The sequence below is a fragment of the Scyliorhinus canicula genome, chromosome 25 (genome assembly GCF_902713615.1).
Source record: "Scyliorhinus canicula chromosome 25, sScyCan1.1, whole genome shotgun sequence".
Lineage (NCBI taxonomy): Eukaryota > Metazoa > Chordata > Chondrichthyes > Carcharhiniformes > Scyliorhinidae > Scyliorhinus > Scyliorhinus canicula.
In genome coordinates, this window is record NC_052170.1 from 1,414,768 (window position 1) to 1,437,025 (window position 22,258).

A 22,258-nucleotide genomic window follows, 5' to 3' on the forward strand; every position below is an offset into this window, starting at 1 on the left:
TGGGAAACGGGACTGGCTGGGAATGGGACTAGCTGGGGAACAGGACTAGCTGGGAATGGGACTAGCTGGGAATGGGACTAGCTGGGAACGGGACTAGCTGGGAACGGGACTAGCTGGGAATGGGACTAGCTGGGAAACGGGACTAGCTGGGAAACGGGACTAGCTGGGAATGGGACTAGCTGGGAATGGGACTAGCTGGGAAACGGGACTAGCTGGGAATGGGACTAGCTGGGAATGGGACTAGCTGGGAATGGGACTAGCTGGGAAACGGGACTAGCTGGGAATGGGACTAGCTGGGAACGGGACTAGCTGGGAAACGGGACTAGCTGGGAATGGGACTAGCTGGGAACGGGACTAGCTGGGAAACGGGACTAGCTGGGAATGGGACTAGCTGGGAACGGGACTAGCTGGGAAACGGGACTAGCTGGGAATAGGACTAGCTGGGAATAGGACTAGCTGGGAATGGGACTAGCTGGGAATGGGACTAGCTGGGGATGGGACTAGCTGGGAATGGGACTGGCTGGGAATGGGACTAGCTGGGAATGGGACTAGTTGGGAATGGGACTAGCTGGGAAACGGGACTAGCTGGGAAACGGGACTAGCTGGGAAACGGGACTAGCTGGGAAACGGGACTTGCTGGGAATGGGACTAGCTGGGAATGGGACTAGATGGGAAACGGGACTAGCTGGGAAACGGGACTAACTGGGGAATGGGACTAGCTGGGAATGGGACTAGCTGGGAAACGGGACTAGCTGGGAATGGGACTAGCTGGGAATGGGACTAGCTGGGAATGGGACTGGCTGGGAAACGGGACTAGCTGGGAAACGGGACTAGCTGGGAAATGGGACTAGCTGGGAATGGGACTAGCTGGGAATGGGACTAGCTGGGAATGGGACTAGCTGGGAAACGGGACTAGCCGGAAACGGGACTTGCTGGGAATGGGACTAGCTGGGAAACGGGACTAGCTGGGAATGGGACTAGCTGGGAAACGGGACTGGCTGGGAAACGGGACTAGCTGGGAATGGGACTGGCTGGGAATGGGACTAGCTGGGAATGGGACTAGCTGGGAAACGGGACTAGCTGGGAATGGGGCTAGCTGGGAAACGGGGCTAGCTGGGAATGGGACTAGCTGGGAATGGGACTAGCTGGGAAACGGGACTAGCTGGGAAACGGGACTAGCTGGGAATGGGACTAGCTGGGAATGGGACTAGCTGGGAATGGGACTAGCTGGGAAACGGGACTAGCTGGGAAACGGGGCTAGCTGGGAATGGGACTAGCTGGGTTGCTGTCTTGGGGGCTGGTGCAAACCCAAAGGGCCAAATGGCCTTCTTTTGTGCTGTAATTTCTATTCTATTCAAATTATCTACAAATAGGAGATTGTGGTAACCGATGTAGAACATAGAACATAGAACACTACAGCGCAGTACGGGCCCTTTGGCCCTCGATGTTGCGCCGACCTGTGAAACCATCTGAAGCCTATCTGACCTACACTATTCCATTTTCATCCATATGTCTATCCACTGACCACTTAAATGCCCTTAAAGTTGGCGAGTCTACTACTGTTGCAGGCAGGGCGTTCCACACCCCTACTACTCTCTGAGTAAAGAAACTGCCTCTGATATCTGTCCTATATCTATCACCCCTCAATTTAAAGCTATGTCCCCTCGTGTTGGTCATCACCATCCGAGGAAAAAGACTCTCACTGTCCACCCTATCTAACCCTCTGACTATCTTTTATGTCTCTATTAAGTCACCTCTCAGCCTTCTCCTCTCTAACGAAAACAACCTCAATTCCCTGAGCCTTTCCTCGTAAGACCTTCCCTCCATACCAGGCAACATCCGACTAAATCTCCTCTGAACCCTTTCCAAAGCTTCCACATCCTTCCTATAATGTGGTGACCAGAACTGCACGCAGTACTCCAGGTGCGGCCGCACCAGAGTTATGTACAGCTGCAGCATGACCTTGTGGTTCCGAAACTCAATCCCCCTGCTTATAAAGGCTAGCACACCATATGCCTTCTTAACAGCCCTATTAACCTGGGTGGCAACTTTCAGGGATTTATGTACCTGGATGCCGAGATCTCTCTGTTCATCTACACTACCAAGAATCTTGCCATTAGCCCAGTACTCTGCATTCCTGTTACGCCTTCCAAAGTGAACCACCTCACACTTTTCCGCATTAAACTCCATCTGCCACCTCTCAGCCCAGCTCTGCAGCTTATCTATGTCCCTCTGTATCCTATAACATCCTTCATCACTATCCACAACTCCACCGACCTTCGTGTCATCTGCAAATTTACTAACCCATCCTTCTACACCCTCTTCCAGGTCATTTATAAAAATGACAAATAGCAGTGGCCCCAAACAGATCCTTGCGGTACACCACTAGTAACTGAACTCCAGGATGAACATTTGCCATCAACCACCACCCTCTAGAACATAGAACAGTACAGCACAGAACAGGCCCTTCGGCCCTCAATGTTGTGCCGAGCCATGATCACCCTACTCAAACCCACACATCCACCCTATACCTGTAACCCAACAACCCCCCCTTAACCTTACTTTTATTAGGACACTACGGGCAATTTGGCATGGCCAATCCACCTAACCCGCACATCTTTGGACTGTGGGAGGAAACCGGAGCACCCGGAGGAAACCCACGCAGACACGGGGAGGACGTGCAGACTCCGCACAGACAGTGACCCAGCCGGGAATCAAACCTGGGACCCTGGAGCTGTGAAGCATTTATGCTAACCACCATGCTACCCTGCTGCCCTCTTTCAGCTCTCTGTCTTCTTTCAGCTAGCCAATTACTGATCCAAACCGCTAAATCACCTTCAATTCCATACTTCCTTATTTTCTGCAATAAAAAATGTAATGTGCAACTCTGACTACACCTGTTTCTTGCTATTTATTCCAGGCAGTCTTCACCGATCTGGAGACTCTGGCTGCATTGTTTGCTGCTGCCATTCACGATGTGGATCACCCAGGAGTTTCCAATCAGTTCCTTATCAACACCAGTGAGTATCAAACCCACCTCAGTCACCCATATTCTTAACCATTCTCCAGATGTGGCCATTTCTAGCACGACTGCCGTTTATTACCCATCCTCCTTGATAAATCACTCATGGTTTGATTCACCTGCTCTGCAGCTTCAGACAACAAGAATGGAAAGGTTCACACAGCTTTATTCAGGGTGAGGATCACTCACTGTGTAACTGTACAGAGTCACTGTTTATTCAGCAGGGTGAGGATCACTCACTGTGTAACTGTACAGAGTCACTGTTTATTCAGGGTGAGGATCACTCACTGTGTAACTATATAGAGTCACTGTTTATTCAGCAGGGTGAGGATCACTCACTGTGTAACTGTACAGAATCACTGTTTATTCAGCAGGGTGAGGATCACTCACTGTGTAACTGGACAGAGTCACTGTTTATTCAGCAGGGTGAGGATCACTCACTGTGTAACTGTACAGAGTCACTGTTTATTCAGGGTGAGGATCACTCACTGTGTAACTGTACAGAGTCACTGTTTATTCAGCAGGGCGAGGATCACTCACTGTGTAACTGTACAGAGTCACTGTTTATTCAGCAAGGTGAGGATCACTCCCTGTATAACTGTACAGAGTCACTGTTTATTCAGCAGGGTGAGGATCACTCACTGTGTAACTGTACAGAGTCACTGTTTATTCAGCAGGGTGAGGATCACTCACTGTGTAACTGTACAGAGTCACTGTTTATTCAGGGTGAGGATCACTCACTGTAACTGTACAGAGTCACTGTTTATTCAGCAGGGTGAGGATCACTCACTGTGTAACTGGACAGAGTCGCTGTTTATTCAGCAGGGTGAGGATCACTCACTGTGTAACTGTACAGAGTCACTGTTTATTCAGGGTGAGGATCACTCACTGTGTAACTGTACAGAGTCACTGTTTATTCAGCAGGGCGAGGATCACTCACTGTGTAACTGTACAGAGTCACTGTTTATTCAGCAAGGTGAGGATCACTCCCTGTATAACTGTACAGAGTCACTGTTTATTCAGCAGGGTGAGGATCACTCACTGTGTAACTGTACAGAGTCACTGTTTATTCAGCAGGGTGAGGATCACTCACTGTGTAACTGTACAGAGTCACTGTTTATTCAGCAGGGTGAGGATCACTCACTGTGTAACTGTACAGAGTCACTGTTTATTCAGGGTGAGGATCACTCACTGTGTAACTGTACAGAGTCACTGTTTATTCAGCAGGGCGAGGATCACTCACTGTGTAACTGTACAGAGTCACTGTTTATTCAGCAAGGTGAGGATCACTCCCTGTATAACTGTACAGAGTCACTGTTTATTCAGCAGGGTGTGGATCACTCACTGTGTAACTGTACAGAGTCACTGTTTATTCAGGGTGAGGATCACTCACTGTGTAACTGTACAGAGTCACTGTTTATTCATGGTGAGGATCACTCACTGTAACTGTACAGAGTCACTGTTTATTCAGCAGGGTGAGGATCACTCACTGTGTAACTGTACAGAGTCACTGTTTATTCAGCAGGGTGAGGATCACTCACTGTGTAACTGTACAGAGTCACTGTTTATTCAGGGTGAGGATCACTCACTGTGTAACTGTACAGAGTCACTGTTTATTCAGCAGGGTGAGGATCACTCACTGTGTAACTGTACAGAGTCACTGTTTATTCAGGGTGAGGATCACTCACTGTGTAACTGTACTGAGTCACTGTTTATTCAGGGTGAGGATCACTCACTGTGTAACTGTACAGAGTCACTGTTTATTCAGGGTGAGGATCACTCACTGTGTAACTGTACAGAGTCACTGTTTATTCAGGATGAGGATCACTCACTGTGTAACTGTACAGAGTCACTGTTTATTCAGGGTGAGAATCACTCACTGTGTAACTGTACAGAGTCACTGTTTATTCAGCAGGGTGAGGATCACTCACTGTGTAACTGTACAGAGTCACTGTTTATTCAGGATGAGGATCACTCACTGTGTAACTGTACTGAGTCACTGTTTATTCAGGGTGAGGATCACTCACTGTGTAACTGTACAGAGTCACTGTTTATTCAGCAGGGTGAGGATCACTCACTGTGTAACTGTACAGAGTCACTGTTTATTCAGCAGGGTGAGGATCACTCACTGTGTAACTGGACAGAGTCACTGTTTATTCAGCAGGGTGAGGATCACTCACTGTGTAACTGGACAGAGTCACTGTTTATTCAGCAGGGTGAGGATCACTCACTGTGTAACTGTACAGAGTCACTGTTTATTCAGGGTGAGGATCACTCACTGCGTAACTGTACAGAGTCACTGTTTATTCAGAGTGAGGATCACTCACTGTGTAACTGTACAGAGTCACTGTTTATTCAGCAGGGTGAGGATCACTCACTGTGTAACTGTACAGAGTCACTGTTTATTCAGCAGGGTGAGGATCACTCACTGTGTAACTGTTCAGAGTCACTGTTTATTTGGCAGGGTGAGGATCACTCACTGTGTAACTGTACAGAGTCACTGTTTATTCAGGGTGAGGATCACTCACTGTGTAACTATACAGAGTCACTGTTTATTCAGCAGGGTGAGGATCACTCACTGTGTAACTGTACAGAGTCACTGTTTATTCAGGGTGAGGATCACTCACTGTGTAACTGTACAGAGTCACTGTTTATTCAGGGTGACGATCGCTCACTGTGTAACTGTACAGAGTCACTGTTTATTCAGCAGGGTGAGAATCACTCACTGTGTAACTATACAGAGTCACTGTTTATTCAGCAGGATGAGGATCACTCACTGTGTAACTGGACAGAGTCACTGTTTATTCAGCAGGGTGAGGATCACTCACTGTGTAACTGTGCAGAGTCACTGTTTATTCAGGGTGAGGATCACTCACTGTGTAACTGTACAGAGTCACTGTTTATTCAGCAGGGTGAGGATCACTCACTGTGTAACTGTACAGAGTCACTGTTTATTCAGGGTGAGGATCACTCACTGCGTAACTGTACAGAGTCACTGTTTATTCAGAGTGAGGGTCACTCACTGTGTAACTGTACAGAGTCACTGTTTATTCAGGGTGAGGATCACTCACTGTGTAACTGTACAGAGTCACTGTTTATTCAGCAGGGTGAGGATCACTCACTGTGTAACTGTACAGAGTCACTGTTTACTCAGGGTGAGGATCACTCACTGTGTAACTGTACAGAGTCACTGTTTATTCAGGGTGAGGATCACTCACTGTGTAATTGGATAGAGTCACTGTTTATTCAGCAGGGTGAGGATCACTCACTGTGTAACTGTTCAGAGTCACTGTTTAGAGTCACTGTTTATTCAGCAGGGTGAGGATCACTCACTGTGTAACTCTACAGAGTCACTGTTTATTCAGCAGAGTGAGGATCACTCACTGTGTAACTGTACAGAGTCACTGTTTATTCAGCAGGGTGAGGATCACTCACTGTGTAACTGTACAGAATCACTGTTTATTCAGGGTGAGGATCACTCACTGTGTAACTGTACAGAGTCACTGTTTATTCAGGATGAGGATCACTCACTGTATAACTGTACAGAGTCACTGTTTATTCAGGATGAGGATCACTCACTGTATAACTGTACAGAGTCACTGTTTATTCAGGGTGAGGATCACTCACTGTGTAACTGGACAGAGTCACTGTTTATTCAGCAGGGTGAGGATCACTCACTGTGTAACTGTACAGAGTCACTGTTTATTCAGGGTGAGGATCACTCACTGTGTAACTATACAGAGTCACTGTTTATTCAGCAGGGTGAGGATCACTCACTGTGTAACTGGACAGAGTCACTGTTTATTCAGCAGGGTGAGGATCACTCACTGTGTAACTGTACAGAGTCACTGTTTATTCAGGGTGAGGATCACTCACTGTGTAACTGTACAGAGTCACTGTTTATTCAGGGTGACGATCGCTCACTGTGTAACTGTACAGAGTCACTGTTTATTCAGCAGGGTGAGGATCACTCACTGTGTAACTGTACAGAGTAACTGTTTATTCAGCAGGGTGAGGATTACTCACTGTGTAACTGTGCAGAGTCACTGTTCATTCAGCAGGGTGAGGATCACTCACTGTGTAACTGTACAGAGTCACTGTTTATTCAGGGTGAGGATCACTCACTGTGTAACTGTACAGAGTGACTGTTTATTCAGGGTGAGGGTCACTCACTTTGTAACTGTACAGAGTCACTGTTTATTCAGGGTGAGGATCACCCACTGTGTAACTATACACCACCCACCAGGTACGCGGCGCATACTCGTGCGACTCGACCAATGTAGTCTACCTCATACGCTGCAGGAAAGGATGTCCCGAAGCGTGGTACATTGGCGAGACCATGCAGACACTGCGACAACGAATAAACGGGCATCGTGCGACTATCAACAGGCAGGACTGTTCCCTTCCAGTTGGGGAACACTTCAGCAGTCAAGGACATTCAGCCTCTGATCTCCGGGTCAGCATTCTACAAGGAGGCCTTCAGGAGACGCGACAACGCAAAATTGCTGAGCAAAAACTTATAGCTAAGTTCCGCACGCATGAATGCGGACTCAACCGGGATCTGGGATTCATGTCGCATTACATTCGGCCCCAATCAACAAGCCTGGACTTGCAGAGGCCTACCGACTGAACTGGCTTGGGACAATTCACACCTCTTTAACCTGGAGTTACCTCTCTCTCTGCATCTTTGATGATTTGATTGCCTGCAGGTGCTCGCATTCCGGGGCATCTCTGACTGTGTCTATATAAACATTTCTGGAACAAGCCTTTCCATTCACCTGAAGAAGGAGCCGTGCTCCGAAAGCTCGTGTTTGAAACAAACCTGTTGGACTTTAACCTGGTGTTGTAAGACTTCTTACTGTAACTATACAGAGTCACTGTTTATTCAGTAGGGTGAGGATCACTCACTGTGTAACTGTACAGAGTCACTGTTTATTCAGGGTGAGGATCACTCACTGTGTAACTGTACAGAGTCACTGTTTATTCAGGGTGACGATCGCTCACTGTGTAACTGTACAGAGTCACTGTTTATTCAGCAGGGTGAGGATCACTCACTGTGTAACTATACAGAGTCACTGTTTATTCAGCAGGGTGAGGATCACTCACTGTGTAACTGCAGAGTCACTGTTCATTCAGCAGGGTGAGGATCACTCACTGTGTAACTGTACAGAGTCACTGTTTATTCAGGGTGAGGATCACTCACTGTGTAACTGTACAGAGTGACTGTTTATTCAGGGTGAGGATCACTCACTGTGTAACTGTACAGAGTCACTGTTTATTCAGCAGGGTGAGGATCACTCACTGTGTAACTGGACAGAGTCACTGTTTATTCAGCAGGGTGAGGATCACTCACTGTGTAACTGTACAGAGTCACTGTTTATTCAGAGTGAGGATCACTCACTGTGTAACTGTACAGAGTCACTGTTTATTCAGCAGGGTGAGGATCACTCACTGTTTTACTGGACAGAGTCACTGTTTATTCAGCAGGGTGAGGATCACTCACTGTGTAACTGTACAGAGTCACTGTTTATTCAGCAGGGTGAGGATCACTCACTGTGTAACTGTACAGAGTCACTGTTTATTCGGCAGGGTGAGGATCACTCACTGTGTAACTGTACAGAGTCACTGTTTATTCAGGGTGAGGATCACTCACTGTGTAACTGTACAGAGTCACTGTTTATTCAGGGTGAGGCTCACTCACTGTGTAACTGTACGGAGTCACTGTTTATTCAGCAGGGTGAGGATCACTCACTGTGTAACTGCAGAGTCACTGTTTATTCAGGGTGAGGATCACTCACTGTGTAACTGTACAGAGTCACTGTTTATTCAGCAGGGTGAGGATCACTCACTGTGTAACTGTACAGAGTCACTGTTTATTCAGAGTGAGGATCACTCACTGTGTAACTGTACAGAGTCACTGTTTATTCAGCAGGGTGAGGATCACTCACTGTGTAACTGTACAGAGTCACTGTTTATTCAGGGTGACGATCGCTCACTGTGTAACTGTACAGAGTCACTGTTTATTCAGCAGGGTGAGGATCACTCACTGTGTAACTGTACAGAGTCACTGTTTATTCAGCAGGGTGAGGATCACTCACTGTGTAACTGTACAGAGTCACTGTTTATTCAGGGTGAGGATCACTCACTGTAACTGTACAGAGTCACTGTTTATTCAGGGTGAGGATCACTCACTGTGTAACTGTACTGAGTCACTGTTTATTCAGCAGGGTGAGGATCACTCACTGTGTAACTGTACAGAGTGACTGTTTATTCAGGGTGAGGATCACTCACTGTGTAACTGTGCAGAGTCACTGTTTATTCAGCAGGGTGAGGGTCACTCACTGTGTAACTGTACAGAGTCACTGTTTATTCAGCAGGGTGAGGATCACTCGCTGTGTAACTGTACAGAGTCACTGTTTATTCAGCAGGGTGAGGATCACTCACTGTGTAACTGTACAGAGTCACTGTTTATTCAGCAGGGTGATGATCACTCACTGTGTAACTGTACAGAGTAAGAAGTCTTACAACACCAGGTTAAAGTCCAACAGGTTTGTTTCAAACACGAGCTTTCGGAGCACGGCTCCTTCTTCAGGTGAAGAAGGAGCCGTGCTCCGAAAGCTCGTGTTTGAATCAAACCTGTTGGACTTTAACCTGGTGTTGTAAGACTTCTTACTGTGCTCACCCCAGTCCAACGCCGGCATCTCCACATCATAACTGTACAGAGTCACTGTTAATTCAGCAGGGTGAGGATCACTCATTGTGTAACTGTACAGAGACACTGTTTATTCAGGGTGAGGATCACTCACTGTGTAACTGTACAGAGACACTGTTTATTCAGCAGGGTGAGGATCACTCACTGTGTAACTGTACAGAGTCACTGTTTATTCAGCAGGGTGAGGATCGCTCACTGTGTAACTGTACAGAGTCACTGTTTATTCAGGGTGAGGATCACTCACTGTGTAACTGTACAGAGACACTGTTTATTCAGGGTACGGGATGGTCACTAGCATTTTGTGTTTGGTGTGAGATGGTATGCTTTAGCTCTCCCAAGTTGTGTAAGAGGAATGATGGTTGATGCCCAATACTGACACTCATGCCCCTGTCTCTCAGACTCGGAGCTGGCTCTCATGTATAACGATGAGTCGGTACTGGAGAATCATCACCTTGCCGTGGGCTTCAAACTGCTCCAGGAGGAAAACTGTGACATCTTCCAGAATCTCCCCAAACGGCAGAGGCAGAGCCTGCGCAAAATGGTTATCGACATGGTGAGTAAACTCGGCCCTCTGTTCTCCCATTTTGGTCCAGTGCACAGCACCGTCAGAGTCCCATCACAGAGCCTTCAGCCCATAGCGCAGGTCAGTGCTGTGAATTGAAGGAGTGACGAAGTGTGGGCACGGCTGTCTTTATGATCAGATATTAAATATCACTAAAACATTATCTGGTGTATGATGTCTATAAGGTCCCACTTTGCACTAACTTTCTGCTACATTTCATATATTACAAAGTGACTACACGTGAAAAAGTCCTCAATTGGCTGAGGCTGACTGTGGAATGAGAGTTGCTTTTTCCGTCCACAGGTTCTGGCGACAGACATGTCAAAACATATGAGCCTGTTGGCAGACCTGAAAACTATGGTGGAGACAAAGAAAGTGACCAGCTCGGGTGTTCTTCTGCTTGACAACTACACTGACAGGATCCAGGTATGGAATGTGTCTGTGTCTGGGAGGTATAGACAGTGTCCTGTGTCTGGGGTACAGACAGTGTCCTGTGTTTGGGGTACAGACAGTGTCCTGTGTTTGGGGTACAGACAGTGTCCTGTGTCTGGGAGGTATAGACAGTGTCCTGTGTCTGGGGTACAGACGGTGTCCTGTGTCTGGGGTACAGACGGTGTCCTGTGTCTGGGGTACAGACGGTGTCCTGTGTCTGGGGTACAGACGGTGTCCTGTGTCTGGGGTACAGACAGCGTCCTGTGTCTGGGGTACAGTGTCCTGTGTCTGGGGTACAGTGTCCTGTGTCTGGGAGGTACAGACAGTGTCCTGTGTCTGGGGTACAGACAGTGTCCTGTGTCTGGGGTACAGACGGTGTCCTGTGTCTGGGGTACAGACGGTGTCCTGTGTCTGGGGTACAGACAGTGTCCTGTGTCTGGGGTACAGACAGTGTCCTGTGTCTGGGGTACAGACAGTGTCCTGTGTCTGGGGTACAGACAGTGTCCTGTGTCTGGGGTACAGACGGTGTCCTGTGTCTGGGGTACAGACAGTGTCCTGTGTCTGGGGTACAATGTCCTGTGTCTGGGGTACAGACAGTGTCCTGTGTCTGGGGTACAGACAGTGTCCTGTGTCTGGGGTACAGACAGTGTCCTGTGTCTGAGGTACAGACAGTGTCCTGTGTCTGGGGTACAGACAGTGTCCTGTGTCTGGGGTACAGTGTCCTGTGTCTGGGGTACAGACAGTGTCCTGTGTCTGGGGTACAGTGTCCTGTGTCTGGGGTACAGTGTCCTGTGTCTGGGGTACAGTGTCCTGTGTCTGGGGTACAGACAGTGTCCTGTGTCTGGGGTACAGACAGTGTCCTGTGTCTGGGGTACAGACAGTGTCCTGTGTCTGGGGTACAGTGTCCTGTGTCTGGGGTACAGTGTCCTGTGTCTGGGGTACAGACAGTGTCCTGTGTCTGGGGTACAGACAGTGTCCTGTGTCTGGGGTACAGACAGTGTCCTGTGTCTGGGGTACAGACAGTGTCCTGTGTCTGGGGTACAGACAGTGTCCTGTGTCTGGGGTACAGTGTCCTGTGTCTGGGGTACAGACAGTGTCCTGTGTCTGGGGTATAGACAGTGTCCTGTGTCTGGGGTACAGTGTCCTGTGTCTGGGGTACAGACAGTGTCCTGTGTCTGGGATACAGACAGTGTCCTGTGTCTGGGGTACAGACAGTGTCCTGTGTCTGGGGTACAGACAGTGTCCTGTGTCTGGGATACAGACAGTGTCCTGTGTCTGGGAGGTACAGACAGTGTCCTGTGTCTGGGGTACAGACAGTGTCCTGTGTCTGGGATACAGACAGTGTCCTGTGTCTGGGGTACAGACGGTGTCCTGTGTCTGGGGTACAGACAGCGTCCTGTGTCTGGGGTACAGACAGTGTCCTGTGTCTGGGGTACAGACAGCGTCCTGTGTCTGGGGTACAGACAGTGTCCTGTGTCTGGGGTACAGTGTCCTGTGTCTGGGAGGTACAGACAGTGTCCTGTGTCTGGGGTACAGACAGTGTCCTGTGTCTGGGGTACAGACAGTGTCCTGTGTCTGGGGTACAGACGGTGTCCTGTGTCTGGGGTACAGACAGTGTCCTGTGTCTGGGGTACAATGTCCTGTGTCTGGGGTACAGACAGTGTCCTGTGTCTGGGGTACAGACAGTGTCCTGTGTCTGGGGTACAGACAGTGTCCTGTGTCTGAGGTACAGACAGTGTCCTGTGTCTGGGGTACAGACAGTGTCCTGTGTCTGGGGTACAGTGTCCTGTGTCTGGGGTACAGACAGTGTCCTGTGTCTGGGGTACAGACGGTGTCCTGTGTCTGGGGTACAGACAGTGTCCTGTGTCTGGGGTACAGACAGTGTCCTGTGTCTGGGGTACAGTGTCCTGTGTCTGGGGTACAGTGTCCTGTGTCTGGGGTACAGACAGTGTCCTGTGTCTGGGGTACAGACGGTGTCCTGTGTCTGGGGTACAGACAGTGTCCTGTGTCTGGGGTACAGACAGTGTCCTGTGTCTGGGGTACAGACGGTGTCCTGTGTCTGGGGTACAGACAGTGTCCTGTGTCTGGGGTACAGTGTCCTGTGTCTGGGGTACAGACAGTGTCCTGTGTCTGGGGTACAGACAGTGTCCTGTGTCTGGGGTACAGACAGTGTCCTGTGTCTGGGGTACAGTGTCCTGTGTCTGGGGTACAGTGTCCTGTGTCTGGGGTACAGACAGTGTCCTGTGTCTGGGGTATAGACAGTGTCCTGTGTCTGGGGTACAGTGTCCTGTGTCTGGGGTACAGACAGTGTCCTGTGTCTGGGATACAGACAGTGTCCTGTGTCTGGGGTACAGACAGTGTCCTGTGTCTGGGGTACAGACAGTGTCCTGTGTCTGGGATACAGACAGTGTCCTGTGTCTGGGAGGTACAGACAGTGTCCTGTGTCTGGGGTACAGACGGTGTCCTGTGTCTGGGGTACAGACAGTGTCCTGTGTCTGGGGTACAGACAGCGTCCTGTGTCTGGGGTACAGACAGTGTCCTGTGTCTGGGGTACAGACGGTGTCCTGTGTCTGGGGTACAGACAGTGTCCTGTGTCTGGGGTACAGACAGTGTCCTGTGTCTGGGTTACAGACAGTGTCCTGTGTCTGGGGTACAGACTGTGTCCTGTGTCTGGGGTATAGACAGTGTCCTGTGTCTGGGTTACAGTGTCCTGTGTCTGGGGTACAGACAGTGTCCTGTGTCTGGGTTACAGACAGTGTCCTGTGTCTGGGGTACAGACAGTGTCCTGTGTCTGGGGTACAGTGTCCTGTGTCTGGGGTACAGACAGTGTCCTGTGTCTGGGGTACAGACAGTGTCCTGTGTCTGGGGTACAGACAGTGTCCTGTGTCTGGGGTACAGACAGTGTCCTGTGTCTGGGGTACAGACAGTGTCCTGTGTCTGGGTTACAGACAGTGTCCTGTGTCTGGGGTACAGACAGTGTCCTGTGTCTGGGGTACAGACAGTGTCCTGTGTCTGGGGTACAGACAGTGTCCTGTGTCTGGGGTACAGTGTCCTGTGTCTGGGGTACAGTGTCCTGTGTCTGGGGTACAGACAGTGTCCTGTGTCTGGGGTATAGACAGTGTCCTGTGTCTGGGGTACAGTGTCCTGTGTCTGGGGTACAGTGTCCTGTGTCTGGGGTACAGACAGTGTCCTGTGTCTGGGGTACAGACAGTGTCCTGTGTCTGGGATACAGACAGTGTCCTGTGTCTGGGAGGTACAGACAGTGTCCTGTGTCTGGGGTACAGACAGTGTCCTGTGTCTGGGGTACAGACAGTGTCCTGTGTCTGGGGTACAGACAGTGTCCTGTGTCTGGGGTACAGACAGTGTCCTGTGTCTGGGGTACAGTGTCCTGTGTCTGGGGTACAGACAGTGTCCTGTGTCTGGGATACAGACTGTGTCCTGTGTCTGGGGTACAGACAGTGTCCTGTGTCTGGGGTACAGTGTCCTGTGTCTGAGGGACAGACAGTGTCCTGTGTCTGGGGTACAGTGTCCTGTGTCTGGGGTACAGACAGTGTCCTGTGTCTGGGGCACAGTGTCCTGTGTCTGGGTTACAGTGTCCTGTGTCTGGGGTACAGTGTCCTGTGTCTGGGGTACAGACAGTGTCCTGTGTCTGGGGTATAGACAGTGTCCTGTGTCTGGGGTACAGACAGTGTCCTGTGTCTGGGGTACAGACAGTGTCCTGTGTCTGGGATACAGACTGTGTCCTGTGTCTGGGGTACAGACGGTGTCCTGTGTCTGGGATACAGACAGTGTCCTGTGTCTGGGGGACAGACAGTGTCCTGTGTCTGGGGTACAGACAGTGTCCTGTGTCTGGGGTACAGTGTCCTGTGTCTGGGGTACAGACAGTGTCCTGTGTCTGGGATACAGACTGTGTCCTGTGTCTGGGGTACAGACAGTGTCCTGTGTCTGGGGTACAGTGTCCTGTGTCTGGGGTACAGACAGTGTCCTGTGTCTGGGATACAGACTGTGTCCTGTGTCTGGGGTACAGACTGTGTCCATGTCTGGGGATATTGACTGTGTACATGCCTGGGGGTATTTACTGTGTACATGTCTGGGGGTGTTGACTGCGTACATGTCTGGGGTATTGACTGTGTACATGTCTGGGGGTATTGACTGTGTACATGTCTGGGGGTATTGACTGTGCACATGTCTGGGGTATTGACTGTGTACATGTCTGGGGTATTGACTGTGTACATGTCTGGGATATTGACTGTGTACATGTCTGGGGTATTGACTGTGTACATGCCTGGGGTATTGACTGTGTACATGTCTGGGGGTATTGACTGTGCACATGTCTGGGGTATTGACTGTGTACATGTCTGGGGGTATTGACTGTGTACATGTCTGGGGGTGTTGACTGTGTACATGTCTGGGGGTGTTGACTGTGTACATGTCTGGGGGTGTTGACTGTGTACATGCCTGGGGTATTGACTGTGTACATGCCTGGGGTATTGACTGTGTACATGCCTGGGGTATTGACTGTGTACATGCCTGGGGTATTGACTGTGTACATGTCTGGGGGTATTGACTGTGTACATGCCTGGGGATATTGACTGTGTACATGTCTGGGGTATTGACTGTGTACATGTCGGGGTATTGACTGTGCACATGCCTGGGGATATTGACTGTGTACATGCCTGGGGGTATTGACTGTGTACATGTCTGGGGGTGCTGACTGTGTACATGCCTGGGGTATTGACTGTGTACATGTCTGGGGTATTGACTGTGTACATACCTGGGGTATTGACTGTGTACATGCCTGGGGTATTGACTGTGTACATGTCGGGGTATTGACTGTGTACATGCCTGGGGTATTGACTGTGTACATGCCTGGGGATATTGACTGTGTACATGCCTGGGGTATTGACTGTGTACATGTCTGGGGGTATTGACTGTGTACATGTCTGGGGTATTGACTGTGTACATGCCTGGGGTATTGACTGTGTACATGTCTGGGGGTATTGACTGTGTACATGCCTGGGGTATTGACTGTGTACATGCCTGGGGTATTGACTGTGTATATGCCTGGGGTATTGACTGTGTACATGTTGGGGTATTGACTGTGTACATGCCTGGGGATATTGACTGTGTACATGCCTGGGGTATTGACTGTGTACATGTCTAGGGTATTGACTGTGTACATGCCTGGGGATATTGACTGTGTACATGCCTGGGGTATTGACTGTGTACATGCCTGGGGATATTGACTGTGTACATGCCTGGGATATTGACTGTGTACATGTCTGGGGGTGCTGACTGTGTACATGCCTGGGGGTATTGACTGTGTACATGTCTGGGGTGTTGACTGTGTACATGCCTGGGGTTATTGACTGTGTACATGCCTGGGATATTGACTGTGTACATGCCTGGGATATTGACTGTGTACATGCCTGGGATATTGACTGTGTACATGTCTGGGGGTGCTGACTGTGTACATGCCTGGGGTGTTGACTGTGTACATGCCTGGGGTATTGACTGTGTACATGTCTGGGATATTGACTGTGTACATGTCTGGGGGTGCTGACTGTGTACATGCCTGGGGTATTGACTGTGTACATGTCTGGGATATTGACTGTGTACATGCCTGGGGGTATTGACTGTGTACATGTCTGGGATATTGACTGTGTACATGCCTGGGGTATTGACTGTGTACATGTCTGGGGTATTGACTGTGTACATGCCTGGGGTATTGACTGTGTACATGTCTGGGATATTGACTGTGTACATGCCTGGGGGTATTGACTGTGTACATGTCTGGGATATTGACTGTGTACATGCCTGGGGATATTGACTGTGTACATGCCTGGGGGTATTGACTGTGTACATGCCTGGGGTATTGACTGTGTACATGCCTGGGGTATTGACTGTGTACATGTCTGGGGTATTGACTGTGTACATGCCTGGGGTATTGACTGTGTACATGCCTGGGGTATTGACTGTGTACATGTCTGGGGTATTGACTGTGTACATGCCTGGGGTATTGACTGTGTACATGTCTGGGATATTGACTGTGTACATGCCTGGGGTATTGACTGTGTACATGTCTGGGATATTGACTGTGTACATGCCTGGGGATATTAACCTTGTTTCGTGCAGAACTTTGTGTTTATATTTCACAGCAAATGTCTCAAGGAGCAGGAGTTCTAATTCCCTGATATTCAGAGCTACGATTGGCTGTAATTGGATTGTCTGTGATGGTTACTCAGTGTGGGTGTGTTTGTGTTGCTAGGTGATGAGGAATATGGTGCACTGCGCTGATCTGAGTAACCCCACCAAACCCCTGGAGCTGTACCGGCAGTGGACAGATCGCATCCTGGAGGAGTTTTTCCGACAGGGAGACAAGGAACGGGAACGAGGGATGGAGATCAGTCCGATGTGTGACAAGCACACAGCCTCAGTGGAAAAGACGCAGGTACCTGTGGATTCATGGCTGGGCACAGTGTCTGTCACACATCCCAGTTAACCTGGGTACTCCAGCTTTAGTTACAGCTTCCTGTTTTCCCTCACCCTGCGCGTATGAACACTGGCTGTGATGCCCCTCACAGTTTAATAGCTGGCTGCCACTCAGCGTCAGTCTGATTGCTTAGGTTTCTTCCAGAGAGAGAGGGACGGATGTTTATAGATCTGGATAATTACATGAGGACAGGAGGAATTTAGTGGAAATTTAGTTAATCTCTGAATCCCATTCCGCACATCACTGATCGAGGCTTCATATCTCGAGGAGCGTTAAGTGGAATTAACAACAAGATTCCACAGGGATCTCCTACCCAAATACTCCCTGACTGCAGTAAGGGACGTGTAAGGAGAGTAAGGGGGGGGACGTGTAAGGAGAGTAAGGGGGGACGTGTAAGGAGAGGAAGGGGGGAACGTGTAAGGAGAGTAAGGGAGGGACGTGTAAGGAGAGTAAGGGGGGGACGTGTAAGGAGAGGAAGGGGGCGTGTAAGGAGAGTAAGGGGGGGAACGTGTAAGGAGAGTAAGGGAGGGACGTGTAAGGAGAGGAAGGGGGGGACGTGTAAGGAGAGTAAGGGGGGGACGTGTAAGGAGAGTAAGGGGGGGACGTGTAAGGAGAGTAAGGGGGGGACGTGTAAGGAGAGTAAGGGAGGGACGTGTAAGGAGAGGAAGGGGGGGGGGCGTGTAAGGAGAGTAAGGGGGGGACGTGTAAGGAGAGTAAGGGGGGGGACGTGTAAGGAGAGTAAGGGGGGCGTGTAAGGAGAGGAAGGGGGGACGAGTAAGGAGAGGAAGGGGGGGCGTGTAAGGAGAGGAAGGGGGGGGACGTGTAAGGAGAGGAAGGGGGGGCGTGTAAGGAGAGGAAGGGGGGAACGTGTAAGGAGAGGAAGGGGGGGGACGTGTAAGGAGAGGAAGGGGGGCGTGTAAGGAGAGGAAGGGGGGAACGTGTAAGGAGAGGAAGGGGGGGAACGTGTAAGGAGAGGAAGGGGGGGCGTGTAAGGAGAGGAAGGGGGGAACGTGTAAGGAGAGGAAGGGGGGGGCGTGTAAGGAGAGGAAGGGGGGGTCAGGTAAGGGAGAGGGAATGGAAAGAGGTTTATGTCTCTGATGTTATTCACTGTGCTTTGCAGGTGGGGTTCATTGACTACATTGTGCACCCTCTGTGGGAGACATGGGGCGACCTAGTGCACCCTGATGCCCAGGATATCCTCGACACTCTGGAGGACAACAGATACTGGTATCAGAGTATGATTCCACAGAGCCCCTCCCCACCACTCGATGATCCCAGCCAGGGTGAAGAAGTGTGCATTGACAAGTTTCAATTCGAACTAACGCTGGAGGAGGAAGAGGAATCCGACCGCTCAGACAAGGAGAGAAACAGCACGGGAGAGGAGGAAACAAGCTACCATAGCTCAGAGGAGACCATACTGTGCACAGCCAAGGAACAGGAGGAGAAAGACAGTGAGGAGGGACAGATAGACACCACAGCCAAGGACACATCTTCTGCAGAATCATAAAAAAAACACCCTTGTGTAGAACGGACAAAAGAAATGAAGTTTGTCTTTTTTTGGAGACATGAGCCTCAAGCGTGGATTGGAATCCAATTGGGATTTCCCCGTCAGAGTGCCCTAACACTCAGGAAACTCGGGATAGGAAGTGGGCAGGAGATCAAAGCCATTCTTCGTTTGGTTTGGACCTATAATGGGTAATAGGGTGAGAGGCCGTCACAATGTGTTTCTCACTCACACCCCAGCCCAACGGGACTGAAGGAGAAGATAACAACCTGGGAGAACAACAGACTTTCAACAGGAATTAGGTGAACCCACCTGAGCTTCCTTTCCTCCGCATTGTTTCCATGGCAAGGAATCTGTTTCTCTGAGTGTGACAGGGTCTGGGAACTGTGTGCCTTTTCTAGAATTATCTACAAGCTTTGTCTTTGTAGTTAAGTCAAGCAATGATTTGTTTTATTTTTAATGTTATATTTTATGTACTGTTTGTTATAATTTATTCTGCGTGGTTCTAGAAAGAATCAGATCAATGGGACATAAGCCGGTGGTTTTGAAGTTAAACCGGTTGCAAACACTAAACTTTGCTCTTCAATTTGTGAAGTCTTCCTCCAACCTTCTTTTGCACAATACGGCAATATCTTTGGGACTTTTTTAAAAGTAATTTATGTTGTAGAGATTCTGGGATATGCACAATTAGCTGTGCTGGCTGAGGGGGGGGATCTTTCCTTGATTTAAGGTTTACCATTCCCATGTGCCAGGAGAGCACTGCACTTTCATGTCTATGAGTGGCTTTGAGTGGAACAAGGTAGAGTTTGGTCCCAGGTTGCAGCTGGCACCACCTCAGGACAGCCTCCTCCCCGGTTTACTAACCTCCCCTTTGGAGGCACTGAATCGTACTGAGGTCAACTTCGCAGCATCTGCAGTATCGCCACCATTCTTCTGAATTCGGAGTGGAAGTTTGACTATGTGAACCGTACAGTCCGTTCAATAGTATCTTCACCTGATACATACACACACATACATGCAAATGCATGCACATATTCAAACACACATACATGCACACGCATGCACGTATTCAAACACACAGACATGCACACGCATGCACGTATTCAAACACACATACATGCACACAACCACACAAATCATGGACAAACACACATACACAGCACATATACACATATACGTACACACACTGATATTGTAGTGTAAAGAAAATCCTGAATTCAGAACGATTTGCCCCAATCAGGAGAAAGTTCTCTTTCTTTCTCCAGTTCCCTCCAAGATGGGTTTAAATTCTGGATGTGAAAATGCTGCTCTCCTGGTTTGCTGTATAAGGTCAGTATAAGTTAGATTTTTTTTGCCTTAAACTCAGTTTGAGCTTGCAAGAGAACTCTGTACAGCCCACTCTCGATCCCAGAGATTAGATTGTGGGGATGGTACCACCGGGATTTCCTCCTGGACACGAGGCAAGCTGCTGGAATCTGTTCTGAAACTGTAAACTGAACTGTTCTCACCACCGAGACTCAGCCCACGGAACTTGATGTAATCGTACTGAGTTCCAGAACTAACTATCTACATAGATACTACTCATCACAAAACATCCACTTCCAATAATACCTCACAGAACCATCATGGCTTTGAGTTTCCCAGTCCCATTCACCTGCTCGCTGCCCTGTGTGTTACCTTTTCAGCTATTCAAAAAGCCTCATCCCCACACATTCCTTTGTTTATTCCTTATAACCAGCGTCTTCTGGTTATAAACCATCCAGCTATGGAGCAGTTTCATTCAGTGATGGGACCTGGGTTCCACTGGGCTGGGCCAGCTTTTGACGTCCATCCCTAATTGCCCTTGAACTGAGTGATTTGTTCGGCCACCTCAGAGTGTGCTTCAGAGTCAACCACATTGTTGTTGATGTGGTGGCCAGACCAGTTAAAGTTGGCGGATTTCCTTCCCCAACCACATTACTGAACCAGTTGGGGTTTTTTTTTAATGGCAGTCAATCACTGAAAATGTCCTGGTCACCATTACTGAGAATCCTTTTAAATTCCAGCTTTTATGAATTGAATTTAAATCTCACCAGCTGTGTCCCCCCCAGAGCATTACACTGGGCCTCTGTCCATTGGCATGGCCCCCACACCACCTCACCTTATTCCTCATCTCCGCCAACAAAAACCTCACGTTGCCATGGTAGAGTCAGGTTGGTAGATTAAAAACCTGCAGCAGCATCCTCTGGGTGTGCACAGAACCTCCCCATCAGCTTTTACAACATGTTACCCGAGAGGTTTTTGCTCCATAAACCACAATCATTCTATTGAATGCTGCAAAGTCAGACTTATCCAGGAAAGGGTTAATCATCCCGAAGCTGCGAGTGATGGGGCAGTTCATGAAAAGCTACTATCTCTCTCGCTCTCTGGCTAAAGAGGCGAGCATGAGAGACAGGCATCTTGTGGCCATTCTGTACAGTCTCCACTAACCAGTCAGGATCCAGCACAGGTCTGTGGTTCTTGTACAGTTTTTTTAGTTTCTATTGTTGATGATTTTATTTTTTTGGTTCCGGTTTCATATTTGTACATAATGTAATGTTTGTAAATGACACAATCTAAAGCTGTTGCAATGTGGAGACCAAGGCTTGGCCCTGGGGAGAAGTGTTAAATGCCGTGTGTTATAATGTGATGTGTTATAATGCCCCCGGACACTATCACCAACACACAGTCTGCACCCTTTCCCAAATGTGGGGGTGGGGCAAAAGAATAAGATCTGAAAGTTGTCGGCAGTAATTGTTCACTCTAAAACACTCCCCCGTCACGGGGTTTACACACTAGACGCTGGATCAGGAAAAACAATCAGAATAAAGCCAAACCCCTCACAACTCCTCATTTCTGCCTCCAGATGTCAAATTATTAACTGAACTATTCAGCCAGACATCTCTCCCTGTAGATAGCCCTGATTTACAGCTTCACCTCATACCCATTCCTGCTCTCATAATAATCCCTCACCTAGTCGCCCTGTCCATCCCCCCTCTCAATCCGCCTCACTCAACCCCCTCACTCAATCTCCCCTCGCTCAATCCCCCCTCAATGCCCCCTCACTCAATCTCCCTCACCTAGTCATCCTGCCCATCCCCCCTCAATCCGCCTCACTCAACCCCCTCACTCAATCTCCCCTCACTAAACCCCCCCTCACTCAATCCCCCCTCTCAATCTGCCTCACTCAACCCCCCTCACTCAATGCCCCCTCACTCAATCCCCCTCACCTAGTCATCCTGCCCATCCCCCCTCAATCCGCCTCACTCAACCCCTCCTCACTCAATCCCCCCTCTCAATCTGCCTCACTCAACCCCCCTCACTCAATCTCCCCTCACTCAACCCCCCTCACTCAATCTCCCCTCACTCAACCCCCCTCACTCAATCCCCCCTCTCAGTCCGCCTCACTCAACCCCCCCTCACCTAGTCACCCTGCCCATCCCCCCTCTCAATCCGCCTCACTCAACCCCCCTCACTCAATCTACCCTCACTCAACCCCCCTCACTCAATCCCCC

The 22,258-nt window shown here is 49.4% G+C and overlaps 1 protein-coding gene across 3 annotated transcripts in view; it reads left to right on the plus strand.

Moving 5' to 3' along the window:
- LOC119957195 (cAMP-specific 3',5'-cyclic phosphodiesterase 4B-like) overlaps nucleotides 1-19,313 on the plus strand; it is a 597,446-nt gene extending 578,133 nt beyond the window's left edge. For all 3 annotated transcript variants that reach the window (XM_038785008.1, XM_038785007.1, XM_038785006.1), the window contains 5 exons: nucleotides 2,921-3,020; nucleotides 10,133-10,287; nucleotides 10,600-10,722; nucleotides 16,997-17,179; nucleotides 18,342-19,313. In XM_038785008.1, the coding sequence (XP_038640936.1) occupies nucleotides 2,921-3,020; nucleotides 10,133-10,287; nucleotides 10,600-10,722; nucleotides 16,997-17,179; nucleotides 18,342-18,728 (948 nt within the window). In that variant the 3' untranslated portion in view covers nucleotides 18,729-19,313. The remainder of the gene's footprint in view (nucleotides 1-2,920; nucleotides 3,021-10,132; nucleotides 10,288-10,599; nucleotides 10,723-16,996; nucleotides 17,180-18,341) is intronic.
- Nucleotides 19,314-22,258: the final 2,945 nt, after the last annotated feature.